The following is a 10,804-nucleotide window of genomic DNA, read 5'->3' on the forward strand; positions in this document are numbered from 1 at the left end:
TATATATATATATATATATATATATATATATATATATATATATATATATATATATATATATATATATATATATATATATATATATATATATATATATATATATATATATATATATATATATATATATATATATATATATATATAGATGGTGTGCATGTGCATGTATCTATAAGATTGGTTTAATCAATGAGCTAGTTTAATTCATATCAAATGAAAAACAAAGACATAACATAACAAAAAAAGAAAAAACTTAGATTTGTTATGGTTGTTGATTAGGTTGATGATAAATATCAATACTCGTGCGAAGACAAAGACCACAAGGTACATGGATGGATATGTATGGAACCACCGCTTGGATTTTGGCAGATTACACCTAGTGACGAATTTCGATCTGGTGGACCGCTTAAACAAAATCTCACTTCTCATGTTGGTCCAACTAACCTTGCGGTACATACTTCAGAACTAATTCCTACATGTTATTAACTAATAATTTGTATGTATATATATTAAGAAACTTCTTATTATTTTCAGGTGTTTCTTAGTGCCCATTATGCTGGAGAAGATCTAGTGCCAAAATTTGAGCAAGGTGAACCATGGAAGAAAGTTTTTGGACCTGTTTTTATATATCTTAATTCTGTGGTACAAGGAGAAGACCCTTTCCGCTTATGGGAAGATGCCAAAACACAGGTTGCCCGTTGCCTACAACTTTAATTGTCTTTATTCAATTTTTATTTTTTGGTGATAAAAAAAAATAAAAAATCACAGTTATCACCTAAAAGTGTGCATTGAGTAAATTTTGTCATGTATAATAATAATTTACAAGTCATTAAGAGAGATAAATCATAAGCTACGAGTTGGATCGATATGTGGGTAGATTAATTAGTCTCTCAACTTTGAAAAAATAAATAATAATTTATGTATATATGTGTGCGCACCTAGGTTTACCATTAGCTTAACATTTTGATTGAAATAAAATATATTATTTAATTTGTATGGTCATGCATAATAATTTTAATTGTAAATTTTACAAAAAAAAATTAAATTAAATTAATTTACTCATAATTGTTCATTTCAGTCTCTAGTAGAAATTCAGAGCTGGCCTTACACCTTTCCGGCCTCTGAAGATTTTCAGTCGTCGTCTCAACGCGGTAGCCTTAGTGGTAGATTGTTAGTCCTCGACAGGTAATATAGTAATTAATTTTTTTCTATTTAATTTTACCAATAGTTTCTTCTCTTTTTTTTTTAAAAAAAAATTAAAAAGGTTAATATATTTTTTTGCAGATATATTAATAGCGATAGTGTGCCAGCTGGTGGTGCATATGTTGGTTTGGCCCCGCCAGGGGATGCTGGATCATGGCAAAGAGAATGCAAGGTGAATTTATGGTCTTTATACTACAGTTTATATTTTTTTATATGGTTTACGAATTATTATAGGTGAGTGGAGTTTCGGGCACATCTTTAAAGGGTGGTTGTAGATTTTTTTTATCATTCAAAAAAAGGGAGGGGGGGACATGAATGTCGTATCAGAATGTCACGAGTTTGATTTTTGCTCTTCTTGGTCTTCTTGGTCAAGTATGTTTTTCATAATACGATTTACTCTCCTGTGTGATTTGTAAGTTATTACATAAGACTAGAGTTACGCACACTCTCATATAGTGATTGTGGAACACCGGAGTTACACACTCTCTCAGATAGTGATTGTGGTTTCCTTAACCACTCAAAAATAATAATTTTTTGTTCATTTATTTTTTTATTATTATCAGGATTATCAATTCTGGACGAGAACAGATGAGGGAGGCTATTTCTTGATCACCAATATACGTACAGGAGACTACAATCTGTATGCATGGATCCCAGGATATATTGGAGATTATAAGAATGAATCAAAAATCGCAATAACCACGGGTTGAATTCTCTCTAGATCAGAAAAAATATATATATTATTTTGACCAATATTTTTAAAAATATTTTATGGAATAGTATGGCATTGCATGTGACAAGTGTCACAATTGATGATATTTATTAGTTATTTGTAAATTGATTAATCATATTGTGAAAATCGATCTTTAATTTTGAATCAGGATGCAATATTAAGATGAACGATCTTGTTTTTGAACCGCCAAGAAATGGGCCGACATTATGGGAAATAGGCATCCCTGATCGTTCTGCACGCGAGTTTTACATTCCTGACCCAAATCCAAACTACATCAACAAGCTCTTCGTTAATCATCCAGACAGGTTCAATCTTGTGCTAGCTTCTTCATTATTAAAACTTGGTCTTTTCTTATTATAAATTGAATCATTCATCGTTAATAAAACCAAATAATGCATAAAATAAAATAAAATAAAAGTAAAATCAATATTTGTTAACAGAATGCATAAAATGAAACCATGGAGTAATTATTTAATCAAAGTGATCGATGGACCAAATTGCAATAGTATTGATGTGTCGATTAATGGTCAGGTTTAGGCAGTATGGATTATGGGAGAGATACGCAGAGTTATATCCCGATGATGATTTAGTCTACACAGTTGGTCAGAGTGATTATACCAAAGATTGGTTTTACGCTCAAGTTACTAGGTACAGAAGTTCATTATTTCACTAAATTTGAACTCCATTAGATTATAAAAAAAATTTTAAGTGTGTAGTCATAATTACTAATTTATTTTGACATCAATAGAAAAAAGGACGACACGACCTATCAAGCCACAACATGGCAAATCAAGTTCAAGCTTGAAAGCATCCCTCGAGATGGAAGCTACACTTTGAGGTTGGCACTTGCCTCAGCAGCTCAAGCCAATTTAGAAGTACGCAAATCTTTAACTTACCCAAAAAATTGTTTCTATTTATTAACTTATGGAAATTTGTTAGATGTCAATTTGTATCACATACGACACTGGGCAGACTAAATACTATGAAGACAAAGTATTAACCATACATGATACAAACCAAATAACAAACAACGTTACCATACATGATTGTACCCGATACAAATTGACACTTTATAAATTCTCATTAACTGGTTAATTATCATTTTATCCCAACATATTAAGAAGTGTTTGATTAGATTTATTTGATTTTGATATTATAAGTATTTATTAAATTATTTTGATTTTATAATTCTCCATTTAACATGAAACATTTTTTAGGTTCGACTAAACGATCCGAGGACCAAAGATGCTCTATTTTCAAGTGGAATAATTGGGAAGGACAATGCAATTGCACGGCATGGAATTCATGGCCTTTATTGGGTCTTCAATGTGGAGTTGGGTAGTAGTGTTTTGGTGCAAGGAGAAAATACCATTTATTTGACACAGTCAAATGCAAGCTCTCCATTCCAGGGGTTAATGTATGATTATATTAGATTGGAGGGGCCTCCTCAATAAATTAAATAGTGAAGTACATAAGAGTAACAAATAAGTATTTTAATGTATTATTTATGTACATTGAGAAAATTTGTACTTTTCATCCTTCAGTTATATAATAATTATAAAATCCGTCCTTATAGAAATAATTTTTTAACAAGCGTTTGCTGTGAATCGAGCTTATGATTGATTTAAAGCTTTTTTTGATGTAGAATGTGGACACGTAAATCGAGCCGAGTAGGCGGGTGACAACAGCGAGCACAATTCCCCTTTATTTCATCTATATAACTCTTCAAATCTTTAGAAAGTGTTGAGCTTTATAAAGGAAGAAAAGGAAAGTTGCAAAACAAATGTGAGACCACAAGTAAAGACAAAAACGCCTTCATCTTTAAATATTCTCCCAACACTTTTTTCTTTTTTTTTTTCCCTTTTTCTCTCATTCCTCTCTTTTCTTACTGGACTGGAAAAAAATGGTAAAAACCCAAACAATTGGGGATGTTATAATATATGGGGAAAAAATTAAATTAGTTTCTAATATTATTCCCAAAAAGAAGATAAAATATGAATCGGAGGGCAATTGCGTCTTTCCATCCCCTCCGATGCACCGCACGCCTATATAAGCACTGAGCTACAAAAGCTAGGGTATAAAAGCCCCAATTCTCCTCCCTCTCTTCAGACAGCACTGTCTCTCTCTTCAGCTTCCAACAGCCTGACCATTCTGACTCCCAAAACTTCAATCGTAATTTCCAGTACTCCCCTGATTCTATATTGATTCATATTCAAATTCAATTTGGCCTTTAATTTTGGCGTTGAAGTTCCAAATCTGAATCCACGGTTTCTTTGATTTTGATCATTTTCTTTTGCTCAATAACAATTTTCATGCAGATCTTGTGAAGGAATAGGAATGGCAACCTTCGAGCTTTATCGGAGATCGACGATTGGGATGTGCCTCACGGAGACGCTCGACGAGATGGTCTCCAATGGTATCCTCAGCCCGGAACTCGCCATCCAAGTCCTCGTTCAGTTCGACAAGGTCTATTGTTATTTGTGTAATTGTGTTCATAAGTTTGTGTCTTATCGTGCATATATATAATTTTTTTGAGAATATTCTGTGCTTACAAGCGGTGAAGCTGAGTTTTTTAACTGTAAATCTGTGTTCTTTATGGCATTGTATGTTTTTGTGTGTTTTCATGAATAAATAAATAGTTTTGATTCTTTTGTTAGACTTGTTTCACATTTTATCTTGTTTGCAGTCCATGACTGAAGCTCTGGAGTCTCAAGTGAAGAGCAAGGTTTCAATTAAGGTATTCTTCTTGTAGGTTTAGACCATTGTTTGATTTGCTGATTGCACATTATTATATTACTGCTCCATACTATTTAAGCAAGGTTTACTCATTTATTCTGCTAATAGAGTAATAGTCCAAATTTCAAATACCTGATGAAATAACCAAAAATGTCCAAACATTAAGTTTTAAAATTCTGACTTTAGTAGGTTGATTTGAATGGCATTGTGGTTCCATTTTGTTGCAAAAATACTAGAGCATAAGAGATTAGGAGGCATTGCAGGTATGAATTATATTCAAGATAGTAATGTGAAAGAGTAATACAAAGAGAAGATAATGCCAATCTGGCGATAGGGATGCTAAATACTATATATGAACACCATGATTTTATTTTCTTACAGAAGTATAGTTTTACCGAAGGGATCTCTTCGGTTATTGTCCCATGTGGATATTACTTGCATTATGCACTAATTTAGTGGTTTTTTATTATTATTTTTAAATAGTATTTGATGATATATGACTATTAAAACAGTATACATGCACCTGATTTTTGTTGCATCATTGATCTAGTATATATGGACAAATTATTATAGTCTGATAAAAGAGTGGATTGCCCTTTATTTGTGAAGTGAGTAGAGTCAAGTCCAAAACTTCAACTTTTCCACCAACACCAACTTGATCCTGCTAGTTTCTAAAATGATAAGTACAGGTTGCTATTAGTCCTCTCTCAATGATTGGTGTAGGCTTCCACCAATATCTAGGCTATAAATTTTCTTGCTTGGCCTCTTGTGATCATCTTTTAGTTTCTCAGTCTTTTGTATAGTTAATGTTTCCACCAAACATTGACACTGCTAGGACTGTTGGATCTTCTTTACTACTTGTGAGCCATCTTATCATTCCGTTACCATCTTGTGATTTGCATTATATTGTGCAGTTGTCTGTCTATCAAGTAGAAAACAAGCACTGCATCTTTTGAGTTGTCTCTGCCTCATTATCACTTGGAAATTGGAATTAACATTTGATGTTATCACTATTAGATATGCTTCGTGCTTGTTGGTAGTTATTGCATCAAAACCCTTGACCATAGTGATGTGTGTTTCCAGTTTTGTTGGAAATTTGGAACGCAGGATTTTGCAATTTGACCTCATTTTGGTATTAAACAAAAAAACAACTAACAGAATTCTCTTAACATAGTTTTAGCCTTCGATGTAATGGTTGAATTCCCAATAGTTATTATTGGTAGTATAATTTTTCCAGATGCACCTCTAATGCTATGAAATTTCCAAATATTTGCTGCAGGGTCATCTTCACACTTACAGATTCTGTGACAATGTATGGACTTTCATCTTACAAGACGCTATATTCAAGAGCGAGGAAATCCAGGAGAATGTTAGTCGCGTTAAGATTGTGGCGTGTGACTCGAAACTGCTCTCACAGTGAAGAGTGGATGATGAAAGAAACTGCCCCGTGAAGACTGAATGATAAAAATGTTTCAAAAACTTCGTATTTATGTTTTGGGTAATGTAGACAATTGATCTAAGAGAGGGAGAGCAAGGAATTCACTACTTGAGCTATATTTCCAGGCTACAGGCAGGATTGAGATACCTGTTGTAAAACACCCACTACTCTTTATTTATCCAAAATTTCTCAAGGTAATGTGCTAAATTTTCTTGCCTTGTAGAATACATTTTTAATAGTAACAAACATTTGAGGAAAAAAAAACCAAAGCAATTCCTGCTTGATAAACTATATGAAGAGGCATTTAACCATTCCTCAAGTGAAATCTGTTGGTCCAGTATCTTCGAGTTGGTTAGTTCTTTCTCTGCAAGGGGGCATTAAGTGTCAGAACAAAGAGGTGAGTGTAGGGCATATTTAACAGTCATCTGATATGGACAAATAAGAGAACACCAAAACTTTAATAAAGAGGACTAAGAAAAGCTGCTGACTTGTGTATGGATGATAATTTGGGAAACAGAAGACAAGAGAGAGGACAATCCATAAAACAAACCCCAAAAGTCAAAATATTTCAAGGAATCCTCGAAACAAAATATTTTTCTTAAATCACGTGAATTCATATGGATTGCAGTTAAGCTAATCAGTATATAGTGTCCAGCCATAAAGGAAAATTTGAAGGAAATGAGTCAACAATTAAGCAATATAAACAAATATCATTTCTGCACAATTACCTTACGTTTCTTCTGCTTTCTTTCAACAGTAGCACTACTTCCCAAGTCCTTATGATCGGAAACACCTTCTTCAAAAGGTAAAGTCTTGATCTCATCATAGAAACTCTCAGTCAGGCCAAGCAACCTGTCACAACCAGAAATCAATTGGTAAACCAGATTATAAGTCGATAAATATCAAATATGAACCACATGCATAAGCAATTTTGAAATTAACAGGCCAAAAATCTGTGAAGACTAAAGATCAACCAGATGGTATAATCCATGAATGATCAAAGACCAATCAGACAGCTTAACTTAATTTGGCTTACCCATTTCGTGACTTCTTTAGATGTTTCATTTTCTTTTTCTCCAATTTCGTGAGAGGAGCACGAGAGAATTGCTCTTCTTCTTGTTGTGCACGTTTTTCCATCTTAGCCATGTACCGTTTAAGTTCTCTACTCTCAGTTCCAACCGCCTCTCTCCACTGCACATTTTATGATTAGATATAGTCAAAAACACGAGGCCATCCAAAAATGAGATATGGAGTAATAAATAGCAGAAATGAACCAAATGGTCACACACCTCTTCGGGTCTTCCCTCAATATCATCTATCAACTCTTTCATATATGTGCTTTGTTTAGCCTGTCGAAGCATCTCTTGCTCCTTCCTCAAAGCATTTCTCTCCTGCCTTGACGTCTTATCTTCATTCATGATAGCAGGTGCAAGTTTTGGTGGTCGATATACACCAGTAGAGTCCTGCAAATGCCAGATATTGAGAATCAGAATCACTCAGACAAATATTTTGCTCCCCTTATTTAAAGGGAAAGTTCACATTGGCGCAACTTTCGTGCCATTAATCATATATTTTTCGACCAATTGAACCCATTTATGAAAAGAAGAAAGAAAAAATATATAATAAAACAACACTATCACTTATTCTTTTATGTAAGTTACTCACCTCTGGTGTTGTTTTGCTGGTGAGCATTTCAGGATTTGGACGATATTTCAACAGGTCCTCTTTCTGAGTTGTATCTGATCCTTTTTCAGTCAAAACAGATTTCTCAGATACACTTTCAGTTACTCTAGTGAGTTTCTGAATTTGATATTGCATCTTCTTATCAATTGGACGCATCTGCACAAAGCAAGGAGTTGAAAAGAAAACAGAAAAACTTAAGTAAAAGCAAAAAAAAAAAAAAAAAAAGGTTTGTGTGTGTGTGTGTGAGGGATGGGGGGGGGTCTCTTTTCTCCTCTCCAACTTAGATGGGCAACATAAAATTGAAGAAAGATAAATCGTGCAAGCCAAGACTTAACAATAACTTGGGGTCATTTATAATACCTTCTCCAGAAAAAGTCTTATCTCTACTAAACTCTGAACAACTGGATGTCCATCAATCGAAAGCCCTTTGGCCTTGCGTAGCAAATAATAGACCAGTGACTGACAATAGTTCAGAAGTAAAAGATGTTTGGCTTCAAGATAACTTATCCCATCTGCAGTGGGAAACTGATTCGCTTTGACCTACCAAAAGAAATGCAAAAGTTCAACATACAGAAAGGGATATATTAATATAAGCTTTGCATTTTCTTTAGCCCTATTTTCATAAGGAAGAAATTAATATCAAACTATATAAAAAAATGAAACCGACCTCCTACTTCTCTATTTTGCCAACATTCTTTCCTCACAAAGCATAACTAATATCCTATATTCCTATTAGGTTTTATCCAGTAATTTTCTGAAAACCATACACGAAAGTTAATTGTGCAACAACGAAAAGATAGCCCATCCACTGAGCAAAGTAAATATCAGCTCTTTTTATCCAGCAATTAGCAACATCTGTTGCCATTTACAACAATCAGTAAAGAAAAGTATGATAACCAACGATTGAAAACTGATTTGAGACAAACAAAAGCTCAATACCTTTGTAGTCAAAGCCTGCACCTTGGACCTCACTGTATCCAAACCTTCTTTCATTTCCTTCAGAACCCCAATCAGCTGAGGAGCTTGTCTGAATCATTCAGCCAGACATTAAAAAAGCACACACAGAACATAAGCTATGTAGAATAAGTATACCTTTTTAACTTTTTCCAGAGAAAAAAAATCCAATTCAATTGAATTCTGAAACAGTTAGAATATGAAACAAAAATATAAAAAAAAAAAAACTTGCCTGCTAATTCCTTCGTCCATGTCCGATGTTGTCTTAGCCTCGGTCATTATAGATTTTACCAATCTACCAGTTAGGGGAAGCTTGTGTAGTTCAGGTTTGTAAATGTAATCGACGAATTGTGAGAGGTTGAGGCAATGTCTTTACCCTTGTATCTTTTATGCAGCTAGCTCCTCCTTCCTCTTATGCTGGATAGGTGCGCGTCTTGCTTTGTTTTAGCTTGATCCCTGCATTCCTTTTTCCCCGAAAACGCTGCGATACACCCTAACGCCTATCCCACAGCCTTGATCAGCTGGGTATTGCTCTTTGTTTGTCTGATCTTCCCGGCGTTCTCCTGCATAAATTTAGGGTTGTAGATATGAGCTTGGACTAGTGTACGAAAACGCAGAAAACCCCTTCTAAAACCCTAGCCCCGCGGGCTCGGCTCGGTTTTTTTTATTTATCCGGGTTCGGATCCATGCCCAATTGTGCAACCCAATATGTATTGAGATTTGGGAATGTAAACCTGGAAATTTAAGGAAATTATCATGTGGAGTGTGGACTTCTAATCTGTGTATCTTTTTTGTGTTTCATTGATTAGTTGCTTTCTTGAGTCGGTCTACGTGGTTGAGTCTCATTATACCATCTATCATAAGAATTTACATGTACATTTTTCTAAGAGTATCAATATCATGTCATATTTTGCACGTTTTTTTTTTAAAAGAATATTTTGCACGATTTTTAATGTATCATATTAAAAAGAGGGAGAGATGGGCAAGAAGAAATACGAGAAAACAAAAAAAGAAAAAGAAAACGTAGACTGATACTTTGAGTTAGTAAACATACATACAAGCGCCCAGTTGACATACATACAACTTTAAAAAAATTTTAAAATAAAGTTTCCAAGCGCCCAGTTGACGCGTGCAGTCTGGCGCATCAGTGCGCCTGACCAAACTATGTGAGTGAATAAATCTTCCTCTATTTGTTGCGGGTCAAGGGCGTCTTCTTCAAACTCTGATTCGTATTTTTCATAGAGAAATATATGATCAATGATATAACAAGATCCGTTTTGCATCATATCTAATGGATTCCTCGGTTCGGACCGAAGAAGCAATGTCACTCGATCATTATCAAACCGACTGCAATTTTTTTCTGTCCGCGAAGATCCCACCAGAGCGCCTTCTACTTCTAATAGGCCATGAACTAGATCATAATCATTCTCAACGAGTCCATATGAAGTGATCCCATTTTCCCAACTTTTTTCTTTATTTCTTTCTCCGGCCAAAAACCAACACTTGCATGACTAAAAATTTCAAAAATAATAATAATAATAATACACCCTCCCATCCGTTAAAAGTCATCCCAATTTTTTCACTGTTCCAAAAGTCCATTAGTATGGATGCTCTAACCACTTTAGGGGTCTATATGTGCAATTCTCTGGCCTAGTGGGCTAGTGGTCTAGCGGAGTAGCGGTCATGATAGATACGACCCAAATTTATTTTTGTTCGACCCGAATAATTTGTATATCTACTTGTTGATGCTCCGTATCATTAGACTTACTAACCTTAATGTCTATAGACTTGTGACCCCATGTTGGTATACCTACCAACCTTAGTGTCTATAAACTTACTGACCTCCGTATTAGTAGACTTGTTGACCATCATAGTTAGATAGGTGAACTCCGCCATCACCTTGCTAGTCGTCACCTCAATAACTTACATATGTTGTGACTGATGTAAGTATCAAATCAATAGATGTCACGTCAGTTATATTAATATTTACTATCATTATGTCTTATTGCTACTTAGTATAAATATATAACACTTTATTTAATTTGTATATCTACTTGTTG

The 10,804-nt window shown here is 34.4% G+C and overlaps 3 protein-coding genes across 5 annotated transcripts in view; 2 read left to right on the forward strand and 1 right to left on the reverse strand.

The window, feature by feature from the left end:
- The window catches only part of LOC116022801 (probable rhamnogalacturonate lyase B), a 7,129-nt gene extending 3,618 nt beyond the window's left edge, over nt 1-3,511 (forward strand). The window contains exons 7-15 of one of the 2 annotated variants that reach the window (XM_031263681.1): nt 277-447; nt 532-687; nt 1,076-1,182; nt 1,282-1,372; nt 1,764-1,905; nt 2,082-2,238; nt 2,465-2,581; nt 2,682-2,808; nt 3,151-3,511. In XM_031263681.1, the coding sequence (XP_031119541.1) occupies nt 277-447; nt 532-687; nt 1,076-1,182; nt 1,282-1,372; nt 1,764-1,905; nt 2,082-2,238; nt 2,465-2,581; nt 2,682-2,808; nt 3,151-3,387 (1,305 nt within the window). In that variant the 3' untranslated portion in view covers nt 3,388-3,511. The remainder of the gene's footprint in view (nt 1-276; nt 448-531; nt 688-1,075; nt 1,183-1,281; nt 1,373-1,763; nt 1,906-2,081; nt 2,239-2,464; nt 2,582-2,681; nt 2,809-3,150) is intronic. The other variant, XM_031263683.1, reaches the window with a different exon arrangement.
- Nucleotides 3,512-4,010: 499 nt separating this feature from the next.
- Nucleotides 4,011-6,314, forward strand: LOC116023014 (transcription initiation factor IIA subunit 2). Of its 2 annotated transcripts, none has more exons than XM_031263948.1 (4): nt 4,011-4,105; nt 4,252-4,399; nt 4,620-4,670; nt 5,949-6,314. In XM_031263948.1, exons 2-4 carry the CDS (start codon nt 4,271-4,273, stop codon nt 6,087-6,089), a joined length of 321 nt encoding a protein of 106 aa, XP_031119808.1. In that variant the 5' UTR covers nt 4,011-4,105; nt 4,252-4,270; the 3' UTR covers nt 6,090-6,314. The 2 variants fall into 2 exon arrangements, with proteins under 2 accessions (XP_031119808.1, XP_031119809.1); XM_031263949.1 differs by having other exon boundaries at nt 4,025-4,115.
- LOC116023013 (neuroguidin) lies at nt 6,258-9,379 on the reverse strand. The gene is made up of 8 exons (XM_031263947.1): nt 8,977-9,379; nt 8,730-8,817; nt 8,151-8,330; nt 7,773-7,946; nt 7,397-7,570; nt 7,144-7,298; nt 6,836-6,959; nt 6,258-6,471 (listed from the first exon to the last, which is right to left on the reverse strand). Exons 1-8 carry the CDS (start codon nt 9,021-9,023, stop codon nt 6,460-6,462), a joined length of 954 nt encoding a protein of 317 aa, XP_031119807.1. The 5' UTR covers nt 9,024-9,379; the 3' UTR covers nt 6,258-6,459.
- Between the last annotated feature and the right edge of the window lie 1,425 nt (nt 9,380-10,804).

Source organism: Ipomoea triloba, chromosome 6, assembly GCF_003576645.1.
Source record: "Ipomoea triloba cultivar NCNSP0323 chromosome 6, ASM357664v1".
Classification (NCBI taxonomy): Eukaryota; Viridiplantae; Streptophyta; class Magnoliopsida; order Solanales; family Convolvulaceae; genus Ipomoea; species Ipomoea triloba.

Coding starts and splice junctions, on each gene's coding strand:
- LOC116023014 (XM_031263948.1), top strand. CDS start 4,271: ATGGCAACCTTCGAGCTTTATCGGAGATCGACGATTGGGATGTGCCTC. Junction 4,400..4,619: donor TCCTCGTTCAGTTCGACAAG/GTCTATTGTTAT, acceptor TCTTGTTTGCAG/TCCATGACTGAAGCTCTGGA. Junction 4,671..5,948: donor AGAGCAAGGTTTCAATTAAG/GTATTCTTCTTG, acceptor TATTTGCTGCAG/GGTCATCTTCACACTTACAG.
- LOC116023013 (XM_031263947.1), bottom strand. CDS start 9,023: ATGACCGAGGCTAAGACAACATCGGACATGGACGAAGGAATTAGCAG. Junction 7,571..7,772: donor CCAGCAAAACAACACCAGAG/GTGAGTAACTTA, acceptor TGGCATTTGCAG/GACTCTACTGGTGTATATCG. Junction 6,960..7,143: donor CTAAAGAAGTCACGAAATGG/GTAAGCCAAATT, acceptor TGGTTGTGACAG/GTTGCTTGGCCTGACTGAGA.